At 38.2% G+C, this 13578-nt stretch overlaps 1 protein-coding gene across 2 annotated transcripts; it reads left to right on the forward strand.

Moving 5' to 3' along the window:
• Positions 1 to 7092: 7092 nt before the first annotated feature.
• Positions 7093 to 12431, forward strand: cdca3 (cell division cycle associated 3). Of its 2 annotated transcripts, none has more exons than XM_052147503.1 (7): positions 7093 to 7262; positions 7490 to 7635; positions 8122 to 8224; positions 9987 to 10573; positions 11417 to 11768; positions 11944 to 12023; positions 12178 to 12431. In XM_052147503.1, exons 2-7 carry the CDS (start codon positions 7498 to 7500, stop codon positions 12268 to 12270), a joined length of 1353 nt encoding a protein of 450 aa, XP_052003463.1. In that variant the 5' UTR covers positions 7093 to 7262; positions 7490 to 7497; the 3' UTR covers positions 12271 to 12431. The 2 variants fall into 2 exon arrangements, with proteins under 2 accessions (XP_052003463.1, XP_052003464.1); XM_052147504.1 differs by having other exon boundaries at positions 11432 to 11768.
• The last annotated feature ends 1147 nt before the right edge of the window (positions 12432 to 13578 follow it).

Genomic DNA, 13578 nt, shown 5'->3' on the forward strand with positions numbered 1-13578 from the left:
TCAAACACAGTATTAATATGGTGTTCCTAATAATCTTTAGGTGAGTGTGAGTAATATATATATATATATATATATATATATATATATATATATATATATATATATATATATATATATATATATATAAGCAATATCACACGAGCAAGAGTGTGATATGGCCCTACATCAGCACTGCTGTGATTCGGCCGCAGACCGAGTGCCGTAGGTAATTACAGTAGTGCTGATGTAGGGCCATATAGCACGAAACGCATTTGTGCATATAACCACTTTCTTACGCGACCGATTAGAATCTGCCGTTGCTGGTTCAAAACAAATGATGCGTCCAAGCCTCCAATAGTAATTCAAAATGTTCTCTTTAGTCATTGGATAAACAAGGATAGACGGATGATGTGTGTGTTTGTCTGTGTGTGTGTGTGAGAGAGAGAGGGGGAGAGAGAGATGGAGTGTGTGCGATCATCACCTGTTGCACACTCAGTCAGAGATGCTTACAGCTTTCTGAAGGTCAGCTTTCTCAGTGGAATATAGACGTCCAAGCGGGTATTACTCTGTATTTCGGGGTAGCCAGTGCGCAAATGTCATTCACTATAGAAACAGCGATGTCCTCCGCCATTTTAAACAGTATATATCCAATGTGGAAACTCACAAGAGCGCTGTTCTATGTAAACTATGACAAACGGATTCACTTTATGTCACCAACTGGCTCATGTTACACACAAAAATAATCTTTTGCCACCACCTGCTGGCTAACATATGTAATTTAAAAAAAAGACAGTAACTCCTAACACATATGCACTACGCTTACACTTTACTTTAGAACAGCACGAACACAAGCGGAGTGATACACACAGTGAAGTGTCTGAGTGCTGATGCTGTCACACCATCAGTGCTCATGGAACGTCTCTCGTCCAATCAGATTCGAGGACCGGAACTAACTGTGGTGTATATATATATATATATATATATATAATGGTAAAAAAAAAATATTTAAATTTTTTTTGCAGTTAACAATTTTTATTGATGCCAATGACAAATCCAATAAACAACAGGAAACACAGAGTCACATTACATAAACCTAAACCCTTCCCACCGAACATTCCCACCCAACACAAACACGCTCCAGCTGATTTCCATCCCCTAAGGATGACTTGCCTTCCGATCCTGACACCAGCCAGGACCCAACTCTTCATGAACCCATCTCCTACATTAATGACTGCCCCATTGCCTAGAACACAGAGCCTGGGGTAAAATTAAACCTTAGCAGCCAACACCTCACAAATAAAATTCTAAACCCTCAACCAAAAATCTTGAATCTTTACACACACCCAAAAAACATGGGTTATGTCCCCATCTTCTGATTGGCATCACCAGCAGGTGGGAATGTCTTTGAGACCAAGTCTATACAATCTAGAGGGAGTCCTATAGAATCGATGTAAAATCTTAAATTGCAATTCAATTTAGGGAGTTCTAATGGTTCCGCAAAGTTTCTAATATCCTCATCAGTAGACGAAGACATGGAACTATAGAGATCAAGATAGAAATCTTTAAAAGCATTATTAATATCAATGGCCGATGTAAAAATTTCACCACCAGCAGATTTCACTGAGGGAATGGTCTTGACCTGAATAACCATAACTCCATTTTCTGTGACAAAATAGTATCGGGTCAATTCTCTGAGGCCATCAGATGTCATCCAGCTCCGCCTCTGTATTTTAATATTCCCTTCCGACTCCACAAGTTCAAATGTTTTAAATTTTTTGGTGAATGAGGCATACTGGATGATCCGACCCCTAAGAACCGCTTTAATTGCCTCCCAAGCCACACCCACAGAAGATACTGAGGACCAGTTGGTCTCCATATAAACACTGATTTCAGTCTTTAACATTTGTTGGAAATCAGGATTTTGCAAACGGGTACATTAAAGCGCCAACTATATGATTTCTTTTTCTGCATATGTGGCACCACCTCTAAATTCACAAGGGTGTGATCTGAGACTAAGATGTTTCCAATTGAGCAATCAGCAACAGAATAAATGAGGGACTTTTAAAAAAATATCTATTCTAGGATAAATCTTATGGACTGAAAAAAATGTATAGTCCCTACCAGATGGGTTCAAAAGTCACCAAATATCTGCAAGACCAAGATTTTTACACGGCCTGTGAAGCGTCAATGTTGCTCTAGGTGGCTTACACACTTTTGCTTCACTATGATCAAGGAATGATTCCATCAAAAGATTAAAGTCTTCTCCCAATATTATATCATGAGGGGTGACAGTGGCTTGCAACATACCTTCAAGATCAATAAAAAAAGTCCTGATTGTCAACATTAGGCATGTAAATATTAGCCAAAACAACATTTGCCCCTGAATTTCTGCTATAACAATAATGATTCTCTCTCATTTCTCTTTAATCTGTTTGAGAGATTTGAATTGTCGATGTTTACTTAATAATGTAATGACTCCTCTGCTCTTACTTAAGCCAGCACTAAAGAAACATACCCACCCCATATCTTCCCAAATTTTTAAGCTTCCTGCGAGGAAAGATGTGTTTCTTGAAGAAACACTATTTCATATTTCTTACATTTAAGAAAATAAATAACCTTCCTTCTTTTTATGGGGTGCCCCAACCCAATCACATTCCACGTGGAGAGAGATAATCCACTCATATTAACATTTGACATTTTTATATAATAGAAAAAAAATATTTGTGTCAAAAACAAAATTATACAGACCACATTCCAACATTAGTGCAACAATCAAACCCCCAAACCCCCCAGCGAACCAAACAAACAGAAAAAATAAAAACGTGCGCATTAACCCTGCACACGACAGCGCCAATCAGTGTCCATTCCTCTAAACTCAAAAGGTCCATATCCGCCCTACAAGAGCTCCCACGACAAATTTACTATCGGATTGCTCATGTCCTGTGCTTCTGCACAAATTGTGTGTGGCAAAATTACATAATAGATAATACTTTGTAAAATACTGGAGTGGTGGTGTAGTGGTCTAAAGCACATAACTGGTAATCAGAAGGACACTGGTTCGAGCCCCACAGCCACCACCATTGTGTCCTTGAGCAAGGCACTTAACTCCAGGTTGCTCCAGGGGGATTGTCCCTGTAATAAGGGCTCTGTAAGTTGCTTTGGATAAAAGCGTCTGCCAAATGCGTAAATGTAAATAAAACCCAGCCAAAAGGCAGAATAAACACAAAGAATGTGTAGAATCATTCACAGAACTGTCTCGAAGGTGTGTTCTTACACAAAACAAATTCCAGCCGATATAAAGCTGTTCAGTTTCCTCAGACAAAATTGGAATTATGCAATCATCTGTCACAGTACCTCAGAAAACAGTGTCTCATAATTTTCCTCATAAACAACTTCAATCCTTGGCTGTCATAGGTCATGAAGAGCTAACAAAACTTATCAAAACATCAAAAGCCACAACATGGTTGTTAGATCCAATACCAACTTAAAAGAGGTATTCCCTGTAATCTCAGAACCTCTTCCAAATATTATTAACTCTTCTCTTTCCTAGGACATGTCCAAAGAAACTTTAAAATGGCAGTTATCAAACCCCTTATTAAGAAGCCACAACTTGATCCTGGAGAACTGGCTAATTATAGACTGATTTCAAATCTGTCATTTATGTTGAAAATACTAGAAAAGGAAGTATCCTCCCAAATATGTTAATTTCTACAGAGAAATAGTATATATGATCAATTTCAGTCAGGATTTAGGTCTCATCACAGTACAGAGACTGCATTTATCATCTGATTGCAGCTGCATTTCTCTTCTAGTGCTTTTAGATCTTAGTGCTGCCTTCGACACTATAGATCACAACATTCTCTTGAATAGGATGAAAAATTATGTTGACATTTTTGGACTTGCATTAGTATGGTTTAGGTCCTATTTAGCAGACCGCTACCACTTTCTCCATGTAAATTAGGAATTTTCAAACCAAAAAAAAGTAAAGTATGGAGTGCCACAGGGATCAGTTTTAGGGCCTCTGCTTTTCTCCTTGTATATGCTTTCCCTGGGAGATATTATCAGGAATTGTGGAATACGTTTCCACTGTTATGCCAACGATATCCAACTTTATATTTCTTCAAAACCTGATGAGATTTCACAATTCTCCAAATTAGCAGAGTGTATCATTGAAATCAATTATTGGATGGCCAGAAATGTCCTTCTACTCAATTCCGACAAAACAATAAACAGTACTAATTATTGGATCATAAACCTCTAAAAATAAGCTGCTAAAATATAATTTAACTCTCGATGGATGTACTGTTACATCGTCTTCAACAGCGAAGGACTTAGGTGTTATATTTGATACCAATCTGTACTTTGAAAATCAAATTACCAATATTTGTAAAACAGCATTCTTCCACATAAGAAATATTGCTAAATGATGACACATGCTCTCTGTTGCTGATGCCGAAAAACGTATTCATGACCTCAAGACTAAATTATTGTAATGCATTACTGGAAGGATGTCCAGCAAGATCAATAATGAAACTTCAATTGGTTCAAAATGCAGCAGCCAGAGTGCTGATGAGAACCAAGAAATGTGATCATATTAGCCCCATTTTATCATCGTTACATTGTTAGTGTTATCCTTCAAGTAACTCCAGCCACTAGGCAGAACCAGCACAAAAAGAAACAAAACAGGTGTCCCGGTTCCTCGGATGATCAAGAGTGTATTGAGCGAGTCAAATTCAATTGGATGCCGCATAATAAAATACACCATGACTTACTCAGTCCGTCAACTTTATAAAAAAAATCCTTTGTGCATGTAGATATTTTGTGGCCATCCTAGGTATCCATTCTCAATCTGGCTGGGAACTTCAGTGTAAAAGCAATCTTCAATCAATCAAAAGTTTCTTGAAGGAGTGTTATTCCACAAAACAAATTCCAGCCGCTAGGCGGAACCAACAGAAACAAAAATGCCGCCCAACTTCCTCAGACAGCCAAAAGTAAGTACAGCAATTTAATCCACTCTGGAGCCACATGAGAAACATCAAATGGCTTACTCACCCATTGTTTCTATGAAGGACAGTACTTGCTTGGGACACGTAAATACTTTGCGGCTATCCTTAGTATCTATTTTCAGTTTGGCCGGAAACATCAGTTCAAAAGCGATCTTCCATTGATGTAAGAGTTTCTTACATTCCTTGAATCGATCGCGTTTCTCTCTTGTCGAATTCGCAAAGTCCGGTAACAAGAAAACATTGTGATTCTTCCCAGAAATCTTTCCTTTGCTCCTCGCCTCCCGCAACACGAGATCTTTATTGGATGATCTCAGAAATTTGGCCAGAATTGATCGGGTCCTGTCTCCCTCAGCAGATCTGCGAGCCAGGACACTGTGAGCTTGCTCGATTTCCAGCTTATGGTCTGTTATGTCGAGCAGACCCGGGAAGAGCTCGTCTAGGAATTTCATCATATCTCTGCCTTCTTCATGTGCAGGAATTCCAACAATCCGTATGTTATTTCGTCTGCTCCTATTTTCAAGATCCCCCAGATTTTCCAAAATGCTTTCCACATCTTGGTCACTAGTGGATTAGCAGATAATTCCCTTTCCCATGACTCCAGATAATCGTTTCTCAACATCTGCCACTCTTGTAACCAACACAGAGAATTTTGTTTCCAACACCATAATCGATCAACATATTACAATGAGATCCTCCAAGTTAGCAAAAACCTTCATCAGCATCACAGACATGTTGGACAGTTGGCGCTGGATTGCATTATTATAATAATTTTAAGACAGCAAGGTTGGAAAATAACATTTGTAATTCAGTTTATTTACAGTGTATTTTCTCACTTTTCTGTAAGTTAAGAAATATAAAAAATTATTTTAAATTAAAATTATTTCTTACTATATTCCTGGAAAAAGATAAATATTTTTGTCCTCTGTCTACCATATATCTACACGTTCACTTTAGTAAAAACAAATTAAAAAAGGACTTAATATCGGTTTCTCACCCACATCTCTCATATCACTTCTGAAGACATTTATTAAACCATTGGAGTCTTATGGATTACTTTTATGCTGCCTTTATGTGCTTTTTGGACCTTCTGAGTTTTTGTCACCATTCACTTGCATTGTATGGATCTACAGAGCTGAAATATTATTCTATAAATCTCCATTTGTGTTCTGCAGAAGAAGTCATTCACATCTGGGATGGCATGAGAGTGAGTAAAAGATGAGAGGGTTTATTTTGGGGTGAACAATCCCTTTGTTCTTATTGTTAATTTAAAATATTGTTCTTTTTAATAAACATGTCATTTACATTACTTTTAATCTCGTAATATTAAGTTTGCTGTACAAACACATATCTTGATCATTTTGAAGTTGAAACACTCTACCTACAATTAAACGTTCTAAATTATTAAAAACGAATTGCAGAATTAATTAATGATAAGAAGTTAAATAAAAGAAGTGACAAATTATGTTACATATCGTATATTGAGCTGTATGATTATACTGTATAGTTATTAGGTCTACCGGTTGACAGAAGAGAGTAAAAACACGTTCATATACTAATCATATAGACCACTGTGATCAGTCAGGAGGACTGGAAGCTGCGGTGTAATATCGCCCCCATTGAACATTTCAATGTAAGTTAAATGGTGCTTTTAAGATTATTTTTGGTAGTTCTTGGAACAGATGCATTTACTCCACTTCCCTCAAAAGTATCTCATGGGATTGAAGAATCGCTCTGTAGTATGTGCATACAGGCCCTGACTTGTTTTTAGAATGGACCTATTAATAGTAAATGTCATTCATGCTATTAAAAACAGTGCAAAGAATGCTTTGTAGTGAGTTGTTTATTATGAGATTTAACTTTGGCTTCCATTTGTTCGGAATCGTAAAAGAATCGATTAAATGGATCTGGAATCGATTCTATTATTCCAAAACCAGGACTTGGAATCGGAGTCGATTCCCACATTTCTGGAATCGAACAGCCCTACGTATGAGTACTTATGTAAAAAGGCTTCGCATTCCCCACGCTAGACCACGCCCCAGGTATGACGCGTTTCCGACTGTTTCTATTGGTTAGTTTAAAAATTGCACAAAACAAAGAACGGCCCATTTAAAAACTCTCACTCGGGTCACACTGAGTTTGGAGAGAAGATAATTCTTTGCTAATACGCATTCAGAAATATTACAGAACAGAAATATTTGATCTGATCTGGTGTGAAAGAGACAGAAGAAAAAAAAGAATTGATATTGTTTTGTGCTTTTGGACACGTTGAGATTTAAGGTGAGTTTGATTTGGTTTACCGATGACTTAAACAGTTGATAAAATGCTACTTCGCGAGATCTACTGATTTTTAATTGGATTATAGTACTACATGTTTAACAAGTGTCTCGTACATTACTGTCATTGATTTTAATAACTTATTATTCTACCTTCCTGAAGACATTGCGAAGTACTTAACTCGCAGTTTGTCATTAAATGTTTTTAATATGATTTCTTCTCAAACAAAGACTTAAAAATGGGTGCCAGTGAAAGCAAGATGACCATGGCATCAACACCAAAGCCAGATCCGAGTCAGCGACTGAAAGCGCTGCGTGTATCAAAGCTCGCGGACCCTCGCTCACCGTCCTGTGGTGTCGACCGCACACCTATACAGGTAAAACTGCACTTTAACAAGACCGTAAATCGGAATGTCTCTCCAAAATATGAACGAATCTTTCATTTAGTCTGTCTTTGTGAGGTGAAATATAAATCGCCTCTCACGAGCAGTGTTTTTTAAATGTGCACACAGTACATTTGACCTCAAAGTTTTACTTTTAAAGAAATGAATCATTATGTTGAAATGTATGTTTAAAATCGCAAGGACTCGCATGATATTTTGTATCCAATTATATCAGTAACCTTATAAAAGCTGTTTAAATCTACATTGAGAGAGTCTCCTCATGGGGGCTGTCATGATGGGATCACATTATCAGCTGAATACTACTCCATTAATCTCATTAACCACCATTTTATTGGACACTTTCACTCATAACTGAGATACCTGAAAACTCATGATGACATAAATTTAATGAATTAGATTTGATCTTTTAAAACACCTTTAGTCTAATTTGAACTCTTTAATCTCTCTATTTTCCTGTAGGTGGGTGTGGTTTACTCCCCTCTTCCTGTAGTGGAGTCAGTTGGGCCAGTATTTGTTGACCCCCGCTCACCCACGCCTGGTGTTGCCCGAACTCCAATAAAGGGTAAGATAAGAGTACTCCACATTGAGTCATGCAGAAGATGGGTTTATGTGTTTTTCATTCTTAATACAATTATAAGGCTCACAAGCTGAATGGGAGCCTCTCAGAATGTGTGCTTTTTTGCAGTTTAGTGAATTAGTACAAATCGGTCACACTTTAAAGGTGCACTCTGTAATATTTTGAAGTACAGCTTCTACTGATACCTAGTGGCCTGGATGCGTCATTCAAAAATGTGGTTACCAATGCCATTGTAGAAATTCACAAAGGAAGCCAGGATTAATTTAATCCATGAATGAAAGTGTTCCAATAACAGGGTAGTTACTGATATTAAGAGTAGTATTCAGCTGGTGGTCATGTGATGCAAACATGGCTGCCCCCATGATGTGCCCCTGCCCCATGTAGAATAAAACATATTTTATAAGGTTACTGATATGACTGAACTCTACATCTCACATGAGTGGTCATAATTGTATACCTGTTTCAAAATTACTATTCATTTATATAGAAGTAAAACATTTTAATTGAGGAAATAAATTGCTGAGTGCACCTTTTAAAGCTTATGTGGGTAACTTTTTCGACATTAGAATACTCATTTTGTCTTATCACAGCTCAATATGGAGAGACTCCTATAAATTATGCCATTTATTGGTTTATATCTGCAAAAGTGTTAACACGAAGGCATTATCAAAATTTTGCTCAGTTTGCTTTGCCAAAAATACTTGCCCAACACAGCAACTTGGGCTCAACCAATAGACCTTATTCACTGTAGCACATTGGATAAGTCGATTATCATTGAAGTAAATGTGTTTGCATGCAATGCTAAATAATGGGCAAAAACTGGGTATGCCGACCAGTTCTTGCTTAAACAATTTATGACCATAACCCATTAAAGAAAAGATGTATAAGGTGTTCACGTGACAGTGTATGATTGTGCATGTAAACGCACTCATTATTTTGAGGAGGGTATAGCTGCAGACAGAGCTGCGAAAGGAGCGAGAGCTCCAAACTGCCAGCAAAGATGTAGAGAGCCCCTTACCCAACCCTTTATTTAACCGACTGTGGATGTGTCACCCCCATTTGTAGTAGCCCTGCACTATTTTGGAGATCTCTGGCCTGCAGCTATACCCACTTGAGTAAGTTTGTAATTACGGTTGGTGACACTAGTGGCTAGGGCTGCACAATTAATTACATAATTGAGATTACAATTACATATGCCACAAGTAACTAATTGTAAAAGGTGTCAATGTTTGCAACATATGTAGGTCCATTTATGTTGCTCAAATTTTTTGATTTTGTTCTTTTTAACACGTTTTGCAGTGATTGAGCATTGTTGCCAGTCACAAGTCCGTTGCTTGCTTTTAATTTTTTTAATTTGGAATAACTGGTTGCTTTTCATGCTTGCTTGGTGGGTCAATGTGAAGTAAACAGTTTAGGCACTGTCTTCATTTACTGTCAAAACGACTATAAAGTAGTACTGTTGTTGACTTGATTTGGATGTGTAGCCTTAAAAAATGGAATGCAGTTGATTAATCAAAAATAAGCATAGTAATGTAAATTGTATTAATAGAAATTTCCAATTACAATGTCAAGGGAAATAAAAAGTAATTGTGCAGCCTTAATAGTGGCACAGAAATTACAGACTTGAGCTTTTAGTATTTACCACCATGACATAACGTAAAGCATAAATAACACGCATGATGTTCCATGACTTAAAGCAAATAAAAAAAAAAGACATCTCAAGAGTCCGTCCTTATTTGCGTTACAGTGAGTGTCACTTCCCTTGCTCGGCGGCTGAGCACTTTCTTTCTCAACGACATTAAGAACGGCGACTCGTCTGCAGCTCCCCTCCCCCCTGTCTCTTTCACCAAACATCTCAGCCTCCCCAGTGTGGAGAAGCAACAAGAAAGAGAGCATCTGCTTCCTCTAGTGAAGGAACAGGACTCAGGCATCCTCGATGGACATACAAATGCTTTGTCTACCACTGAGGTCCTCACTCCTTCAAAGGGCTACGGTTCCATATGCAGCAGTCAGTTTGTGCTTATTGATGACACTCAGCTGGAGGCGGATGCTGAGCCCTCGCTAGAAGAGGCGGAAGAAGCTCTGCTTCTTGGTGGTTCTCCTTTGAAGAAGGAGCTTAGTTTGAGTGTTCTTGTATGTCGAGAAGGCATCTACTCCTCTCTGGAGGAGCGTCCTCTCACTCCCCTTCCTCCTGCTGAGTGGCAACCGAATGAGGATCATTCCTATGCCTTTGTCTCTATTGTCCCACAATCCATGGATTCATCCACTCCTGCTGTTGAAGCTGCCATGACCTCTGAAGTGGATGATGTCTCATCCCAGACATCTGACAAGCAGGTGTGTTTCAAGTAGTTTTGTTTTTTGTAGATTTTGATATACTTTCACCGTTCCATGACATGGTGAGCTGTCTATAAAAGTAAAATCATACATTGATCTATTTTGAGATCTTTTCTATATATATATATTGTATCCCGATACTTTAGTGTCGTGTATTACATTACTTTAGAGACCACTATCAATTTATTTGTGTGTAGTCAAGTGCAACGTTTCAATAATGAAGCATATCTAAAGCACAAACTCTGAGATATGTTTTTCTCAGTGCAGTCAGAGCAACTTCGAAGATTCAGCCTTTGTCAATTTTTAATGATTAAAACATTTATAGTTTTACCCAAGCATTTATGTATTTAATTCTCACTAGACTATTATGCCGTTAGCTAGCCACATGATCATGTTAAACTTCCTCTGAATAAATTGTGAGTCACATCTTTCATGCAGAGCCCTATTTGTGTGATGCATAGTTGCTGCCTATGTGGAAAAATTCCTCGTCCTTTTCTTATGAGGTTCCATTTAGGTTAGGATTTCGCCTTGGGAGCAATTCACAACAAACTTGGTTTTGCCTTAGTCTTTGCTGTTTTTTTGTAATTATTTCTATGTAAATATGCGCAAGATGATGTCCGTTAATGTTGCACCATTAAATTGGCTTCAACCTAATTATTTAATGACATGCCCCATGGCACCTGCTCCATGTTTTGTTTTTATGCAAGTATGTGTTTGGTCTAAATGGCCATATAAAAGGCAGCTGCCTATGTTGGCAGTAGATATCTCAATACGTTTTAGAACTAAAATGTTTTTGTTTTGCATGTTTTTAATGTTTTGTTTTTCCTGTTTCTTATCTTTAAGTCCCTCCCCCATCAGGTCACTGTTGCCATTCCAAAGCAGATCCATGAGCAGTTAGAGGTGACCAAACCTCCAACACCTCAAGCAGCTGTTGACTCCAGCAAATCCAGCCGAGTCACCGACACTCAAGTTGAATCTGTACAGCCCATCATCCGCTGTCCAAAGTTTGACAACTGTAGTCCCAGTCAGGCTGTTTTTAAGCCCCAGTGGTTGGGCGTGGGTTTTGGAACCTCTGGTGTCAGAGCAAGAGGGGTACAAGGGCGTGGAAAAACAACAGTGTCTTCACCACTCTCCAAAAAAACTGCCACCAACGAGAATAACAATGTTGTTGTGCACTCCAAACAGAGGCAGAGAGGTGAGTGACTGCGTGCACCAAGCATCATTAATGTTTCTGCTGCTCTCTGGTTGTGAAGGTAGATAATTTGGCTAATATTTATGGAAATTGTAGACTGGGCTTTGTTTTTCAATAAAGAGAAAAAAATATATCTACTCAGGAATTTGATTAAGGTATTTGCTTTTTAATGTTACAGAAAAAGTGCTGATCGGCGAGGGCAGATCCCCTCTGCAAGTGCTGAAGGAGGCCAATTCGCCCCGGGACCGTAACTCGCAGGTAATTGCACTTGATTGAACTTCAGGTTATAGCTGTCCTTAGTTGGTATTCTTAGTTGAACTGAAGTCCTCTTTTCACTGTTGACTTCCATTTCTTGTTATCGCTTTCATCTACTATACCTTAAGCCCAATCGTATCATGTTGTCTCCATTCAGATGAAGTTCAAAGTGTCCACCCCAGAAAAACAGAGGTTCAGCCAGATGGACAGACGGGCTCTGATTCTCTCACTGAACAAGGAGAATGAGTGAGACAAACTGGAGGCATGGACAGACAGGAGCATTTTACCCAACACTATATAGATAATACATTTTCATGTAGTCTTCATGCCTTAAATTGATTTTAACATTTTCTTTGTGTGCTTTTTGTAAATAAACTCTGTGTTTTAATGTAAATAAAATTGAAGTTGATATTTTAATTTTGTCACTTTTCTTTTACCATAAAAAGGTTGCTTTTATTAGCGACTACTAGCTTTTGCTTGTACATTTAAAGTAAATCTGCCTTGAAGTGGACCTGGGAAGCTCGTACCTCCGAGTTGGGCATTCGTTACAGTGATGTCACGCTTTGAAGTGGGGAAAAAAAAAATACGGAATAGGCCAACTTCAAGACATGTATGATTTATAAATGCATGGTATCTAAGAAATTAATTAAATTTGCTTAAACCGCAAAAGGGGAGTCATTAGTTGATAAATATGGGAGGGCCTGGGTAGCTAAGCAAGTATTAATGCTGACTACCACCCCTGGAGTCGTGAGTTTGATTCAAGGGGGTGCTTAGTGACTCCAGCCAGGTCTCCTAAGCAACCAAATTGGCCTGGTTGCTAGGAAGGGTGGAGTTACATGGGGTGACCTCCTTGTGGTCGCTATTAGTGGTTCTCGCTCCCAATGGGGCGTGTGGATCTCGAAGAGTAGCATGAGCCTCCACATGCTGTTAGTCTCTGGTTTCATGCACAGCAAGCCAAGTGATAAGATGCGCAGGGTGACTATCTCAGAAGTGGAGGCAACAGACTTGTCATCCGCCGCCTGGATTGAGGTGATTAAACTTGCCACCAGGAGGACCTACTAAGTAGTGGGAACTGGGCATTCCAAATTGGGAGAAAAGGGGATAAAAAATAAAGGATGAAGTTGAAATGTATTTGCAAAATCATTAGTTTCCATCATATATTACACGCTGTACCCAGTTTCAATAATGAATTAGTTCATATTATTATATTAATATTACAATACTTTCCGAATCTGTTTAGGATGTCCAGAGCAATATTATTGCTTTGCCTAGACTATTTTGTATCAGATTCCAGGTATCAGATACTTGATATTCACTTTTGTAATTTTATCATCCTTCGGAGTATCAAATTATTAAAATTTGTCAAAAGTTTTGAAATGTTAACATGTGCAGTCACCAGACAATTGCAATTGTTTATCCAATTCCCCTACAATGTGTCTTTTAGTTGGTGCTCATTCAACAAATATCTATCCATTATTCAAATTATTAAAATAGTTTGAATCAAATATTCAAGGCATTGGTTTGTAAGCATGAATAAAGCCAAGATTGTCAGTCTTTT

The sequence above is a fragment of the Xyrauchen texanus genome, chromosome 17 (assembly GCF_025860055.1).
Source record: "Xyrauchen texanus isolate HMW12.3.18 chromosome 17, RBS_HiC_50CHRs, whole genome shotgun sequence".
NCBI lineage: Eukaryota > Metazoa > Chordata > Actinopteri > Cypriniformes > Catostomidae > Xyrauchen > Xyrauchen texanus.

What these genes read in the sequence shown, in the direction of transcription:
- cdca3 (XM_052147503.1), top strand. Translation starts at nt 7,498, where the DNA reads ATGGGTGCCAGTGAAAGCAAGATGACCATGGCATCAACACCAAAGCCA. An exon ending in TCGACCGCACACCTATACAG is followed by an intron (nt 7,636 to 8,121) that starts GTAAAACTGCAC and finishes ATTTTCCTGTAG; the next exon opens with GTGGGTGTGGTTTACTCCCC. An exon ending in CTCCAAACAGAGGCAGAGAG is followed by an intron (nt 11,769 to 11,943) that starts GTGAGTGACTGC and finishes TTAATGTTACAG; the next exon opens with AAAAAGTGCTGATCGGCGAG.